The following is a 14,936-nucleotide window of genomic DNA, read 5'->3' as shown; positions in this document are numbered from 1 at the left end:
GGAGAGTTTCTCCAGTTTCTTGGTATTTGGGTGAAAAACAAGGAGGAGGTCTGGAGACTCAAACTGATAAACCAATTGCCTCCACCTCATATGCCATGAGAAAAATAGGTGAAGCAGTTATGGTCCCTACCATCTAGGAACTTTCAGTCTGGAGCAACCAGATAAATGGTAGAATTCAGCACCATGTGGTCAGTACAATGAAGGGAGGTGTGCAGGGGACTTGGGCTTCATTGGCACCACATCCCTTATGCTGTTGTGACTTCTGATGTCACCACCTGAAGGGCTATTCATACACAGAAGAGTTGTGATGGTTGTTGTTGCTATTTCTAGTGTTTTTACCTTGCTAAGAACACATATTTAGCTTTTAATAAAATTGTCCTAGAGAACCCTAAGGGCTTTGGTTAAATTTCTTGGTATTATATGTTATAAAATAGACAAAGAGGTAGCTAAAATAGATTAAAATTACACAAACTCTTAGGCTTAGGAAAGAGAACTGGAAATACCCCAGGAGCTTTGAGAACATAATTCTACATAGGACCCTCTCCTTGCCCCAGCCCTGTCCAGATTCACCCTCTTCTGGGCCTCATCTAGTTCTGGAATCTCTCCTTTTGGGTGGTGGCTCCTGCTGCCTCTCCAGAACTTGTGCTCAAAGTTTCCTGAAACTCAAAAGTAGATAAATGGAATCAATTTACTGTATATTTTGGAGCCTTAATTTCTTTCTTTTTCATTGAAGCCAGGGCTTGTAGAGACATCCTACCCAGCAACCTATGTTCTATTTCTGCAGATCCAGTAATTGCTCCACAAGTCACAAGAAAGTAAACACAAACATAACAATGAGAAATCTCTCTGAACTACACTTTACCCTTCCTTTCTATATTCCTATGGTCTATATTTATCTTTCATTCTATATATTTTCTTTCAAAATCAATGATGAAGAAACAGAAGAAGAAATTAAAATGCTGGTTCCTTCATCTAAATCCTGGGAATTATTGAACACTTAGTACCTAACTCCCAGGCTATTATGAGGATTAAGTCACATAATGTGAGATTCCCAGAACAGTGCTCCTTAACATACTTCTGAGCACATATCATCTGCTTAATAAACATTGCATTAGTGAATCTGTACGTGTTATTTTCCAAATGCAGACTGGCTCAGACATTGCTGTTTTTGCCTCCATCTGTGAACCTTAAAATGCCATCAAAGAATGTGATCTTTCACGATGGAGATTTGTTGTCTTCATTTGGATCATATGTACTTGTGACAACAGTGCTGGGTATAAAGGTCTCTGTGCTGTGCCTACTCTTTCTTCAGCTGAGTGTTGCTAATAGGTCCAGGGGGAACAACATCAGCATTGACGGGACCGTTCATAGACCCTTTCAAAACCTGCAGAATCACATCACATATGGTGGGGCTAAGATTACCAAATGATTTATATGCACAGTGAAGCTGGAAAGACAATGCTTGGCAAAGTGGTTCTCAGCCCAAGCTTCTAATTAGGATCACACGGCCAGTTTGAAGAAACCTCTTGCCTTGTGCCCTCCCTCAGAGGCTGTCTTTTGGTCTGGGTGGAAGCATCCATGTTGTTTTAATTAAATGCCTCATGTAATTGTGAGGTGAGGCCAGGGTCAAGCACAAGGGTTTCAAGATACATCATGAGAGTTGATTTCAACTTTTGCTCCAGAAAGAGGTCACAGGGCCTGCTCTCCTTGGGTTTGGTAGGGTCAAGTCAGTGCAGCACATATTCCCATTGCTGCAGCAGAAATTTCTGGCATCTGTGCTAGGTGAAGACACCTGAGGGCAAGAAAAGAGAAACTGACATTTTGATATTTGAGGAGGACCTCATTGTTCTCAAATCTCATGTGTTATAAAAGACAGAAGGGGTGGGCTTTTTCTGAACATCTAGGTCCTTCTGCCTGTTGTGGTGACAGCAGGTGAGTGGATTGTGCTGATGCTTTTAAAGTCATAGTCTCAAGATTCAGGTGTGAGTTTTCCGAAGAAACCTGTGAGGGAATCCCAGAGGAAGAAGAAGAAGAAGAAATGGCTTGTTCTCTGGTGAATGTGTCTTAGATTGAGCTGCGTCCACTCTGCTTCCTGGAATTCCATGTGTTTAGAACTAGCAAACCTTTACTCCTCTATTTGTGCTGTTCCTCCTTAATGAATTTGTTTCATCTATTTTTTTTCTCTTTTCTTCTAATAGTCAGGGGCTTCTGGAAATTTTCTTTGCTATATACCAGAGCCTTCTCCACATTCTCTTTATCTCGCCTTCTTACAAGCCATGCAGAATTCTCACCATGAATTTATGACCTGTAATATTTAAAATGTTCCCTTTATGGCTGTTGAACATGAGAAGGTGTGGATAATCAAGATTCCTATTGGGGAAGTGCTGGAGTCCTTGTATATTAGTGAAGAAGGAGAACATGTACTGTTTAGGTTCCATCTGTGTTTCTCATCAGCTCTGTGCAGAAGAGGATTAAGAAAATACACATTTGAACAGAATGGCATTTATTGCCCAGATTAATTCAGCAAGTTCTAAGAAAAATAAGTTGGAGATACTAGCTCTCTAGGATGCTAAGTAAAGACTATTTAAATACACTATTAGAGATTACAGAACACGGGAGCTATCTGTTGCTTGGACTTTTCATATACTCGATGTCTTTTGATGATTAGATTGAGATTATAGCTTACCTTTTGGGGGAGTCAGTATCACAGCAGTGGTGATGTGTCCTCTGCCTCAGCACACAATAAAAACTTGTCCTGTTATAGTTGGTGTTAATTTCATTCACTTGGAGAAAGAGATCTCTGACAGATTTTTCTGCTATAGAATTAATTGCCTTTCCCTTTATTATTTAGTACCTTGGGGGCACTTACCAGCTGATGTGCATAAACCATCACATTTAATTTGGAAGCTCCCCTGTCTTCTTTGATTCTCTTTACAAGTATCTTTCTTTGAAAAATGAAGGATCTCATTGTTTACCTGTCAGAAAAACTGGGATAAGCCCAGGCTCTGCCACTGACTGGGTGTTTAACACAACATTCTTTGTAGGCCAGAAATGTTAGCATCACTGGTGAGCTTGTTAGAAATTCAGAAACTCAGGCTTTATCCCAGATCTCCTGAAACAAAATCTGCATAATCAGATCTTCAGTTTATTGTTGTGCATATTAAAATTTGAGCAGTACCCTGTATTTAGCCATGACTTTTTCATCTGAAAAATACATACAACTTACTCTGTACGATGTAAATATAGTCCTCAAAAATGTATGTCTGTGTTCATGCTCTTGATGTTATATTTTATTATACGGAAAAGCATACGCTGATACACTGGTGTTAGAGATCTTATTCCATCCTCTTTCCTCCAGGAGATAATATTTCTGTGTTGAAAAGTATTTTATTAGGTGACTCTAGGCAATCATACAAGTCGCAATCAGTCCTCTTCACTCTTTTCATCTTGAGTCAAATTAAGAATTATGCCTATGGCCACTTGATAAACATGTGTTTGTGTACATTTTTTTGTGTTTGTTTTTTTCAGAGACTGTTGACATTCAGGGATGTGGCCATAGAATTCTCTGTGGAGGAGTGGCAATGTCTGGACACTGCTCAGCAGGATTTGTATAGGAATGTGATGTTAGAGAACTACAGAAACCTGGTCTCCCTGGGTGAGGATAATTTCAATAAATTTTTCCTAATATACCACAAGGGTTTCATTTCCGTCCTTTGTAGAATGTTTTTTGTAGTTTCTGCTTTCCATGAATGTATTTTAGATTCCTTCTTTCAAGACCATCTTGGAGATTCGTTGTTGTAGAAAAGAAATTCTTGAAGATGTTCTATTTTTACCTGAACTTTCCCCTTTCCTGAGCTGATCTGTGTTTTTAATTATAGATAAGTGGTAATTCCAGAAGTTTGGTGGCTTAAAATATTGTTGCCCACACCTGAAAATCCTATTGCCCCTACTAATTTTTGATTCAGTAATACTGGGTAGTGGAGCTAAAGACCCAGAAATTTAAAATGTGTCCTAAATATTCTGGAGGTTCTGTCATGAAACAGTATTTGGGGATTTTCTAGACTTCTATTATGTCTTCTTTTCCCTACTAAAGATAGTACTAGGTTGATAATTGGAAAATCACAGCAACAATTACTTTTTAAAATAAAACAGGTATTGCTGTCTCTAAGCCAGAGCTGATCACCTGTCTGGAAGAAAGGAAAGAGCCTTGGAATGTGAAGAGACATGAGACAGTAGCAAAACACCCAGGTAAGTGAGAGTGAATGAAGCAGATGGCACAGCAGATGACAGATGAGAGGTCCAAGGTCAATGAGGAAGCCAGACCTTAAAATGTGATTTGGGAGGCCTGCCTTTCAATGGAAATAGTTTGTGAGAAGCCTGGGTTTCTTTCTCTTTCTCTCATACAGGGGCATCTTCTGTCTCATGCCCTTAAATGCTCTATGGATTCTACTTTCCCTTTAGTGATCCTCCTTCATGTTTACATTGAGAGGCAAAGTCCTTTTCATGGCATATGAGGGACTGCATGATCTGACTGCTTTTCTGTTGCCTTTAGGGACACACAAATATATATTTTTAGAAACCATGGCAAGCCATTTTTAAGTTCCCCTTTTGAATCATGGCTGAAATTTGTGAGAGTAGTGGTGATATTGGGATTTGTTTCAGAAATTCCAGGAACACCAGGGACAGGTGTTATGAGTTTTCTGCTTTAAAATTTTCTTCACCTATGAGGTTTCAAATGTGTTTCTACAGAAATTCATACTCGGTAATTTCATCAGAATACTAAGCATATGCCCAAACTAAAAAAAAAAAATCTAATATGATTTTACTTCACTTTTTTTAGTATGAAGTGAGTTGGTCATTTAAGGTCTACATGCCCTAATTCCTTAACTGTAAGATAGTTTAATTTATCTACTCTGTACATTGCTCAAATATACTATGCCATTAGGGAGCTTACAACGTTGCTGAGCACATATTAAAGTCCCATTTGTGACCTTATTTTTAATAACTATTATTTTATAATTTTATCTTGTTTAATATGAAGCTTACCTGGACTGTGTCATTCATGTGCCTGTATATATATGTATGTGCATATATATTGCGGATTTTTTACAAATTACTTTTGTATAACTACATATTTTTTGTGTGTAATGTAATGACTTGCTGTGTGTATACCCTGTGAAATAATTAGTACGATCACATTAACAGACATGTCTACTCTTAGTACCTTTTTTTGTAGTGAGAACACCTGTTTACTGCCTTAGCAAATTTTAAGCATACAAAACATTGTTAACAGTAGTCATGAAGCTATGTATTATATCCTTAAAACTTATTCATCTTATAACTGAAAGTTTGTATCCTTCATTTTCCTCACCTCCAGTCCCTGGCAACTAACACTGGACTCTGAGTTTATAAGTTCAGCCTTTTCATATTTCTTGTATAAGTGAAAACAAGCAGTATTTCTCTTAATGTGCATTTCTTATTTCATGTAGTACAATGTCCTTCAGGTTCATCCATGTTGTTGAAATGGCAAGATTCCATTATGTTTTATGGCTGAATAATATTCTATTGTCTATTTGGTCCATAATTACTTTATCCATTTGGCATTCACAAACATGTAGGGTTTTTTATATATTTGAAATTGTGAATAATGCAGTGAACTTGGGAGTGCAAATGTTTCTTGGAAATATTTGCTTTGTTTCCTTTGATTATATACCCAAAAGTGGGATTGCTAGATTGCCTGACACTTCTGTTTTTCAGATAACATTCATATTGGTTTTTATATTGACTCTACCAATTTAAAACTCTCCAGGAGTGTATAGAATTTTTTTTTTCACATTCTTATCAATAATCGTTATATTTATTTACATATATATGTAAAGATGTGTGTGTATGTGTGTATATGTATATAGCTCATATAGAGATGGATATATCTATACAACTCTGTTCCATCCTAACAGATGTGAGGTGATAGCTCATCATGGTTTTGATTTGCAGTTGCCTGATGATTGGTGATGTTTTGTAACTTTTCATATATTTGTTGGCCATTTGTGTCTTCATTTTAAAATATGAATTCAGTCTTTTGCCTATTTTTCAATTGGGTTATTTTTATTATTGTTTTGGCTTTGGATTTGCTTAGTTCCTTATTTTTCATATATTATTCTCTTACATGTATAGTTTGCAAGTATTTTCTCCCATTTCATAAATTTATTTTATTCTATTTTCTGTGCAAAAGCTTTATAGTTTGATGCCATTCAGCTTGTTTATATCTCCTTTTGCTCCTGTACTTTTGGTGTTGAGGCAAAAAGAATATATTGCTAGGACTATCAAGATTTCTTCCTATTTTTTAGGAGTTTTCAGGATTCATGTCTTGTATTTAAGTCTTCAATCAAGGTAATTTTTCATATGGTGTAAGAAAAAGAATCTAATTTTAATGTTTTGCTTGTGGGTATCCAGTTTCCCCAGATCTGAGTACTGAAGACACTATACATTTTTCACTGTGTGTTTTTGGTGCACTTGTTTAGGGTTGACCTTATATGCATGGGTTTATTTCCAGGCTCTCTATTCTGTTCTGTTGGTTTTTGTGTCCATTTTTTTCCATGCTTATCATCCCATTTTTCTTAGTGTAGTCTTTAAATATAGTTTGAAATCATAAAGTATGATGTCTCTTTGCTTTGTATTTTTTCCTCAAGATTACTCTGGCTATTCAGATCTATTGTACTTTCATATACATTTTAGGATTGTATTTTGTATTACTGTGCAAAAAGCCACTGGAATTGTGATAGGGACTTCACTGAATCTATAGATGACTTTGGATAATATGGTACTTTAACAATATTTATTCTTCCAATCTATAAATGTGGGATAAATTTACGTTTCTTGTATCTTCTTCAGTTTCTTTCATCAATACCTATATCTTTCAGTATAAAGATCTTTTACCTCCTTGGTTAGATTTGTTCCTTAGAAATTTATCACTTTAATGTTATTTTAAATGAGATTGTTTTCTGCTTTTTTAAATCAGGTAGTTTGATGTTCGTGCATGAAACCATAACTGATATTTGTATGTTAATTTTATATTTTACTAATATATGGAGTGCATTTATTAGCTTAGACAGATTTTGGCTTACTGTTTATAGTTTTCTGTATATAGCATCATGTCATCTACAAACAGCAACATTTTTTCTTGTCTTCAACTTAAATAACTTTTCAAATAATTTTACTTGACAAATTTTGTCACATACTTTCAGTGCTATGTTAAAATAAAAGCATTGATGGTGGGTACAATGTGGCCTTGCATTGGTGCCTGTGAATCTGAAGAAGTAAACACCTTTTCAAGTTTTTATAATCTGGTTCCAAGAGGTAAAGATCTTCTCTTGTTGGTTCCCCCAGGGGATGGGATGCCCTCAGGGTTTGTAGTGAATAGGGGTTGTAGCTGGGTCACAAGGCTGCTGGGTCTGCCTTCGGTTGTCTTGTTACCAGGGTCTTGGGTGATTGTGATCCCTGTCTTATTCCTGGGCAGACTGGATTTCCTTCAGAACTTGGGTCCGTAGGGCAGAAACAAGGACAGATGTCTGTAGTTAAGTCTATATATGGTGGGTCTTATTATCAGGGCGTGGATGAGTGTGTGGCTCCCAGTGAGCACCTGGGCGGGTTTTCCCAGGTCACTGTGTGGCTTGCTAAATGGACAGGACTGGCCATGAGCTGTGACAAAGGAAGCTAGAACTGAGTCACTGAACTGTTTCAGGGACCACAGTAAAGGCCAAGGTCTGCAGGCCTTGGGTGTCTCTTCCAAGGTCTCTGGACAGACAGGACGATTCCCAGACTGTGCCTGAGTTTCAAATGGTTATAGAGTCTGTTCAGTATTCTCAGTGGGATCGAGTTGAGTAGACCATTTCTTGCTGTGTAGCCAAAACCAGGAGTCGTCTAGTTTGCCACCTGAATGAGGGCCTGCCTTCTACAATGGATGCTTCTCAATCTCAAGCTTTAGCAGGGTTTCACAACTTCCCCCCTGGATCCCAAATGTTTCTTAAAGGTACGCTTTTTGACATGGGACCTTGCTATATTTCCAGGCTGATGTGGAACTTCTGGCCTGAAGCAACCTTCCTGTATCATTTAGTTGTGATTACAGGTGTGAGCCATGCTCACTCTCTCATAAAGACACTTTTATCAGGGATAACCTACACTTTTTTTGTGGCTATGGGATCATACAGAAGCCAGGCACCATCTATTCTAACAGTGTACTGATGTAAGTTTCTTGTATGCTTTGTTTCTATTTTCTATTTCAGAGTTGTAATTTTATATTCAGACATTCAGAACAATATGCCAGAATTTACATGTGATGTCTGAAGCATATCAGATAATCAGTAGGCACCTCATATTTGCCAGTCACTTGTAAAATTTTTACTGCAGGCAAAAAGGAATCATAGGATTTCCACCCACTTTCTTCAGTCTACATCTAAATGATAATATGATTTATTTCCAAATACTTATTTTATATATCAGTGACTCTCACTTTATTTTACAAAACATATATAGTTTTTTCTATTTAGAAATGTAACACTATTATATGCTTCTAAAGGTTAAATTACAACAGTATTATTTTGTGTAAGAATAGCATCAATATATTAAAACATACTAAAAATTACCTTTCATGTCTTTTAAATGCTTACTCATTAAAATATTTTTATTAGAACCTTTTATTTATGGTATAGTGCAGTTTCTATGAAATTTTACTGCCATACACTCCATATCAATGATTTAAAATACCTGCTTTCCATGAGTGCACATGGTTGATAATTTTAGTTATTTGGACAAATACTTTTTAAATGGTACATCAATGTTGCATTTCACATTTTATGGGTAAATATTTATCTTACTAAATTTTGAAATTTCATTTTTTGTATAGAATTTTGACATCAGTTTACTGTTTTTTTGTTTCATTTATGTGTTACAATTTTAGACAATGTGCAACTTCGAATGTACATTTTATGTCAGTATGGAGTTTAATTAAAAGATGAATCAGCCATATGTCTATCATAGTTAAGTTATATGTATGTGATTTTACCTATAAATATGACTCTAGTTTTGTTATGGCTTATCTACTATATTTGTTTTCTTGGTTGACTTATCCTGTCCAGGTGACTGGTAGTCATTTAAATTATTTTTCACTTATTTTCACCATGTGTTTAATGAATATTTTTTTTTGTACAAGAGAAACACTTTTGTGATTTGAAGGTAATTTTTGGAAAGTTTTATTTCTGTATGACTTTTTAGTTATCCTTTGAAAAAAGTTTAATTGTCATGAAAATACAAAACATAAAATTTACCATTTTAATTGTTTTTAAGTGTACACTTTATGGCCAGGTATGGTGGCTCATGCCTGTAATCCTAGCACTTTGGGAGGCTGAGGAAGGAGCATTGCTTGAACCCACGAGTGTGAGACCAGCCTGAGCAACATATGGAGACCCGATATCTACAACAAATTAGAAAACTTAGCTGGGTATGGTGGCATGTGCTTCTAATTTCAGATACCTGGGAGGCTGAGGTGGGAGGATCACTTGAGCCTGAGAGTTGGAGATGGCAGTAAGCTGTGGTCACATCACTGCACTCTAACCCAGGCAACAGATTGAGACCCAGTCTTTAAAAAGTGTAAATTTCAGTCATGATAACTATATTGTTATGCAAAAGGCCTCTAGAACTTTTACATCTTGCAAAACTAAAACTCAATACACGTTAAGTAACAACTGCCCATTTTACCCTCTCTCCAGCCCTGGACAAACACCCTTCCACTTTCTGTTTCTGAGTTTGACTACTAAAGATATCTCATATAAGTGAAATCAGATAGTATAATGACTCTGTTACTGGCTTATTTCAGTTGACAGAATATTTTCAAAGTTTATTTTGAAATGTGACAAGATATCCTTTAATAATATTCCCTTGTGTGTATACAGCACTTTTAAAAATGTGTTTGTCCAGGGACATAAAGATTGTTTCTGCCTTTTGGTTTTTGTGAATAATGATACAACAAACATGGATATTCAAATGTTTTCCAGGTCAGGTGTTGAATATTTTGGATGTAGATTCAGAAGTGGGATTGCTGGATTATAGGATGCTTTCCTTTTTAATATTTTGAGGAGTATTCATAATATTTTTTAGCTACATTTTTTTCACATGGGTTTTAATTTCTTCACATCCTCAACAAACTTGATATTTCTTTTTAAAGTTGTAATGGCCAGTCTAATGGTTGTGAGGTGATTTTGTTGCATTTATCTACAAATTAGTAATTTTAAGCGTCCTTTCAAATGCTTTTTGCCATTTTTATGTATTTTTGGAGAAATGTCAGTTCAGTCTTTTGTCTATTTTTAAATCAAGTTATTCAACTTTTGTTGATTTTTAAGAATTATTTATGCTACATATTAACTCCCATCACATGTGGTTTGCAAATATTTTCACCCATTTCTTAAGTGACATTGTTACTCCACCAAATGTTTCCTTCGATGTGCAGAAATTTTGAAGTATAATGTAATTCAATTTTTCTGTTCTGTGTTGCTCATGAATTTGATGTCATATCCAAGAAATCAGTACCAAGACCAATGTCATATCTTACCCCTGTTTTTTCTTCTAAGAGTTATATTATTTATATATTTTGAAGTTTAGCTATTTTGTTAAAAACTTCTTTTGTATATGGTACAAGGAAAGAATCCAACTTAAGTTTTTCAGTGTAGATATTCAGTTTTCAGCATCATTTATCTGTCTTTGTTTCAGTAGCACATTGCTTTTCTTCTTGTAGCTTCATTCTTGTAGTTTCATTCCATTTTGGTCAGAAGACATACATTGTATGATTTTGGTCTTCCTAAGTTTAATAAGACTTGTTATGTGTCTTACCAGAATGAAGAATATGGTGTATTCTGTTGTTTTTGACTGGAGAGTTCCGTACATGTCTGTTACGTCTAATTGGTCTATGGTAAGGTTTGGATGTTTGTCCTCTCCATATCTTGGTTGAAATGTGATCCCCAGTGTTAGAGGTGGGGTCTGGTGTGAGGTGTTCGGGTCATGGGAGAGAATCCCTCATGAATGAACTGGCACCATCCCCTTGGTGATGAGTGAGTTCTCACTCTTTTAGTTCCCACGAGAGCTAGTTGTTTAAGGGCATTCGGCACATCTGCCTTGCACATGCTCCCTCTTTCACCATGTGAAATGTTTGGTCCTCCTTTGCCTTCTGTCATGATTCTAAGGTTACTGAGACCCTCACCAAAAGCAGATGCTGTCACCATGCTTCTTTTATAGACTGCAGAACCATGAGTCAAATAAACCTCTTTATAAATTACTCCATCTCAGGTATTCATTCATAGTAATGTAAAATGGACTAATAGAATCTGTAATGTTATCCAGGTTTTCTTTTGTTTATCTTCTTTTTTTTAATTTCTCATTTATTTATTTACCTTACAAGTTGAGACTCTTCAATTAAAACTATTGTCTATGATTGGAGTAACCTCACACAGTAGAGTAGTCTATTGTAGTAAATGACTACTCTGTTCTTGCCATGTTTTATCACTTTAATGTGTAAGGCAACCATATGTGATGGGCACTATCATCACAGAAAACAAGTGGCAGACCCGGGACTTAAATCTATAAAGTGTTGCAAACACAAATCTTTTCAGACGTGGCTAATATAAATGACAAAATTAGGCCAAGAGTGAGGCAGTACGAACTGGTGAGGACTATTACTTTTCCTTTTTGTTTTTATAGATTTAAATTATGTTTAACAAGGGCAAATAAAACTTAAGAAACATAGTAATTTATGTTAGCAAAACAATCATTGAAATACTCAAACGTAAGAAAATAATGAATGGATTTTAAAATTTCAGAGAATTTAAGAAGGAACTTAGAAAAATACCTTTGATGTTCAGAATCACTTATAGGAAGAGTCAGAAAAGTAGAGAAAATGAAGACACATTTATGTCATAAAGAATACAGAGTAGACAATACAAGATTAGAAGTCAAGTTTTGGGAAGTACCACTAAAAGGTGTTTATTTTATTCCCTGATAAAACTATCTCCTTGGTGACACTACTTGAAACATAGGCTTTTCACACACAAAGACAGGGTATTTTGAGAGGTAAAGAAATAGGCTTTCCTATCAGACAAAGAAATGGAATATGGAAGAAATGTACTGAAAAGAGAATGCTTTTGTTTATCTTCTACCTGATCAGCATTTCTCTCCTTTAGTTATATTTTCTGATCAAATTTTAAAATAAATTTTAAAATAAATTTCTATAAAACAATGTAACATTGGGATTTTGATAGAGATTATTTTGAATTTGTTCACCACTGTGGGTTATACTGACATGTTAACAAAATTAAATTATTTGACCCTTGAGCAAGAGTATGTTGTAGAGTGTGTTTAGTTTTATACTTTCTATTCTGGTTTTTCTATTCATTACTGAAAATGGGATCTTGGTGTCTGCAGTTACTATGTTGTTGTACATTTCTTTCTTCATATCTATCAATATTTGCTTCATATATTTGGGAGCCTGATTTTATAGTTACATATACATATAGATAGTTATAACAGTTACAAATTCCTAGTAAGTAGACTTATTTTACCATTATATAATATCAGTCTTTGCCTCTCGTTCTGGTTTTTGACTTAAAGTGTGTTTTCTCTAATATAATTATGACCACATGACCCATTCATGGTTACTATTTGCATGGATTTTTAAAATTCTGCTTCCAGCCTGTTTGACTGTTTAAAGTGAGTCTCTTGTAGATTGTGTATTTTATAATATTGTTTGTTTAGCCATTGTATTTCTTTAAGTAGTTTACACTGTTTTTATTGAAACAATTTCTTTTTTTTTTTTTTTTGAGACGGAGTCTCGCTCTGTCGCCCAGCCCAGGCTGGAGTGCAGTGGTGCGATCTCGGCTCACTGCAAGCTCCGCCTCCCGGGTTCACGCCATTCTCCTGCCTCAGCCTCCCAAGTAGCTGGGACTACAGGCGCCCACAACCGCACCCGGCTAATTTTTTGTATTTTAATAGAGACGGGGTTTCACCGTGGTCTCGATCTCCTGACCTTGTGATCCACCCGCCTCGGCCTCCCAAAGTGCTGGGATTACAGGCGTGAGCCACCGCGCCCGGCCTGAAACAATTTCTTAAAGAAATGAATGTACTACTACTATTTTGGTTCTTACTGTTTTCTCTTTTTCTTGTAGATAGGTTTTTCCTCATCTCCTGTTTGACTGCCTTCATTTTTGTTCTGTTGTTTTTTAGTGACATGTTTTGATTATTTTCTCATTTTATTTTGCATACTTTCTATGAATATTTTCTTTGCGAGCACCTTGAATAATGGAGATTACATAAAACATCTTAATGTTATAACAATGTATTTTGATCTCATAACAACTTCAATCAAATATGAAAACTGTAGCTCTTTACATCCTTTAGTTTGTTATTAAATTCACAAGTTATTTTTTATTGTATATCTAGTAACAGATTTATACAAATTTATATATTTTTTCAAATTCTATAGCAGAATTTTAGTTTTATGCACCATCATTACGATAGTAAACAATTCTATATCTGTTTATATATTTACATTTAATGAAGAGCTTTATATTTTGAATATGGATTTATGATATTGTGTGGCATTACTTTGATTTTCAACATAGTGGATTCTTTCTAGCATTTTTTAAAGGCAAGGTCTCATTATGTTGCCCAGACTGGTCACGAACTCCTGGCCTCAAGCAATCCTCCTATATTGTCCTTCCAAATTTCTGGGATTATAGGCATGAGCTGCTAGTTGTGGTGCAGTTTTGCATTTCTTGTGGGAGTGTACTAGCAGTGATGAACACCCTTACATTTTGTTTATTTTGGAAAGTCTTTATTTTTCCCTTATTTTTGAAGTAACTTTCTAGATCAAGTATTCTTGGTTGATAGTGTTTTTATTTTCATCACATTCAAATACGAGAAACTCTTGGCCCCTTTCTTCTTCAAATAACCTTTGTATTTTTTTTTTTTTCCTATGTTACCCTTCTAGGAGTTTTTTCATGAATGTATTTTTCTACTTGCTGGTATCTGATAAGTTTCAAATTTCATGTTTTAATTTTGTTTTGAAATTTTGTATTTCTGTGTTTTGTGTTTTACAGTATGCTTCTTGACATCAGGTAATTCTTTTAGTTTTTATTTTATAATTTTTTTTGAGATGGAGTCTCACTCTGTCACCCAGGCTGCAGTGCTTTGATGTGATCTCAGCTCACTGCAAAATCTGCCTCCTGGGTTCAAGTGATTCTCCTGCCTCATTTTCCCAAGGAGCTGGTATTTCAGGTGTGCACCACTGTGCCCGGCTAATTTTTTTTTTTTCTTTTTGAGAAGGAGTTTCACTCTTGTTGCCCCGTCTAGCATGCAATGGTGTGATCTCAGCTCACCACAACCTCCGCCTCCCGGATTTAAGTGATTCTCCTGCCTCAGCCTCCTGTGTAGCTGGGATTACAGGCACCTGCCACCACACCTGGCTAATTTTGTATTTTTTGTAGAGACAGGGTTGGTCAGGTTGGTCTCGAACACATGACTTCAGATGATCAGCCTGCCTTGGCCTCCCAAAGTGCTAGGATTACAGGCATGAGTCACGACACCTGGCCAATTTTTATATTTTTAGTAGAGATGGCGTTTTACCACTTTGGCCAGGCTGGTCTTGAACTTCTGACCTCAGGGGATCCTCCCATCTAGGCCTCCCAAAGTGCTGGGATTATAGGCATGAGCCATTGTGTCCGGCCATTTTATATTGTCATTTTGTAAGGCAATATTCAGCTCTACACTTTTAAGACAGTGTGGGGCAAAAGTCAAATATGAGTCAGCCATATGTCTGTTCCCAATATAATTATCTCTGTGTTTATTTGCTTGTGTAAATATTCCCCCTGTAGTGTCTATGACTTTTATATTCTGTT

The 14,936-nt window shown here is 35.9% G+C and overlaps 1 protein-coding gene across 1 annotated transcript in view; it reads left to right on the top strand.

Annotated features, from left to right (window-relative positions):
* The first annotated feature begins 3,533 nt into the window (after positions 1 to 3,533).
* Positions 3,534 to 14,936, top strand: part of LOC135967809 (uncharacterized) — a 29,938-nt gene continuing 18,535 nt past the window's right edge. The window contains exon 1 of the mRNA XM_065532192.1: positions 3,534 to 3,655. Within this exon, the coding sequence (XP_065388264.1) occupies positions 3,622 to 3,655 (34 nt within the window). The 5' untranslated portion in view covers positions 3,534 to 3,621. The remainder of the gene's footprint in view (positions 3,656 to 14,936) is intronic.

Source organism: Macaca fascicularis, chromosome 16 (genome assembly GCF_037993035.2).
Source record: "Macaca fascicularis isolate 582-1 chromosome 16, T2T-MFA8v1.1".
NCBI lineage: Eukaryota > Metazoa > Chordata > Mammalia > Primates > Cercopithecidae > Macaca > Macaca fascicularis.
The sequence above is the reverse complement of the archived record's forward strand: the minus strand, read 5'-3'. Positions and strand labels throughout refer to the sequence as shown.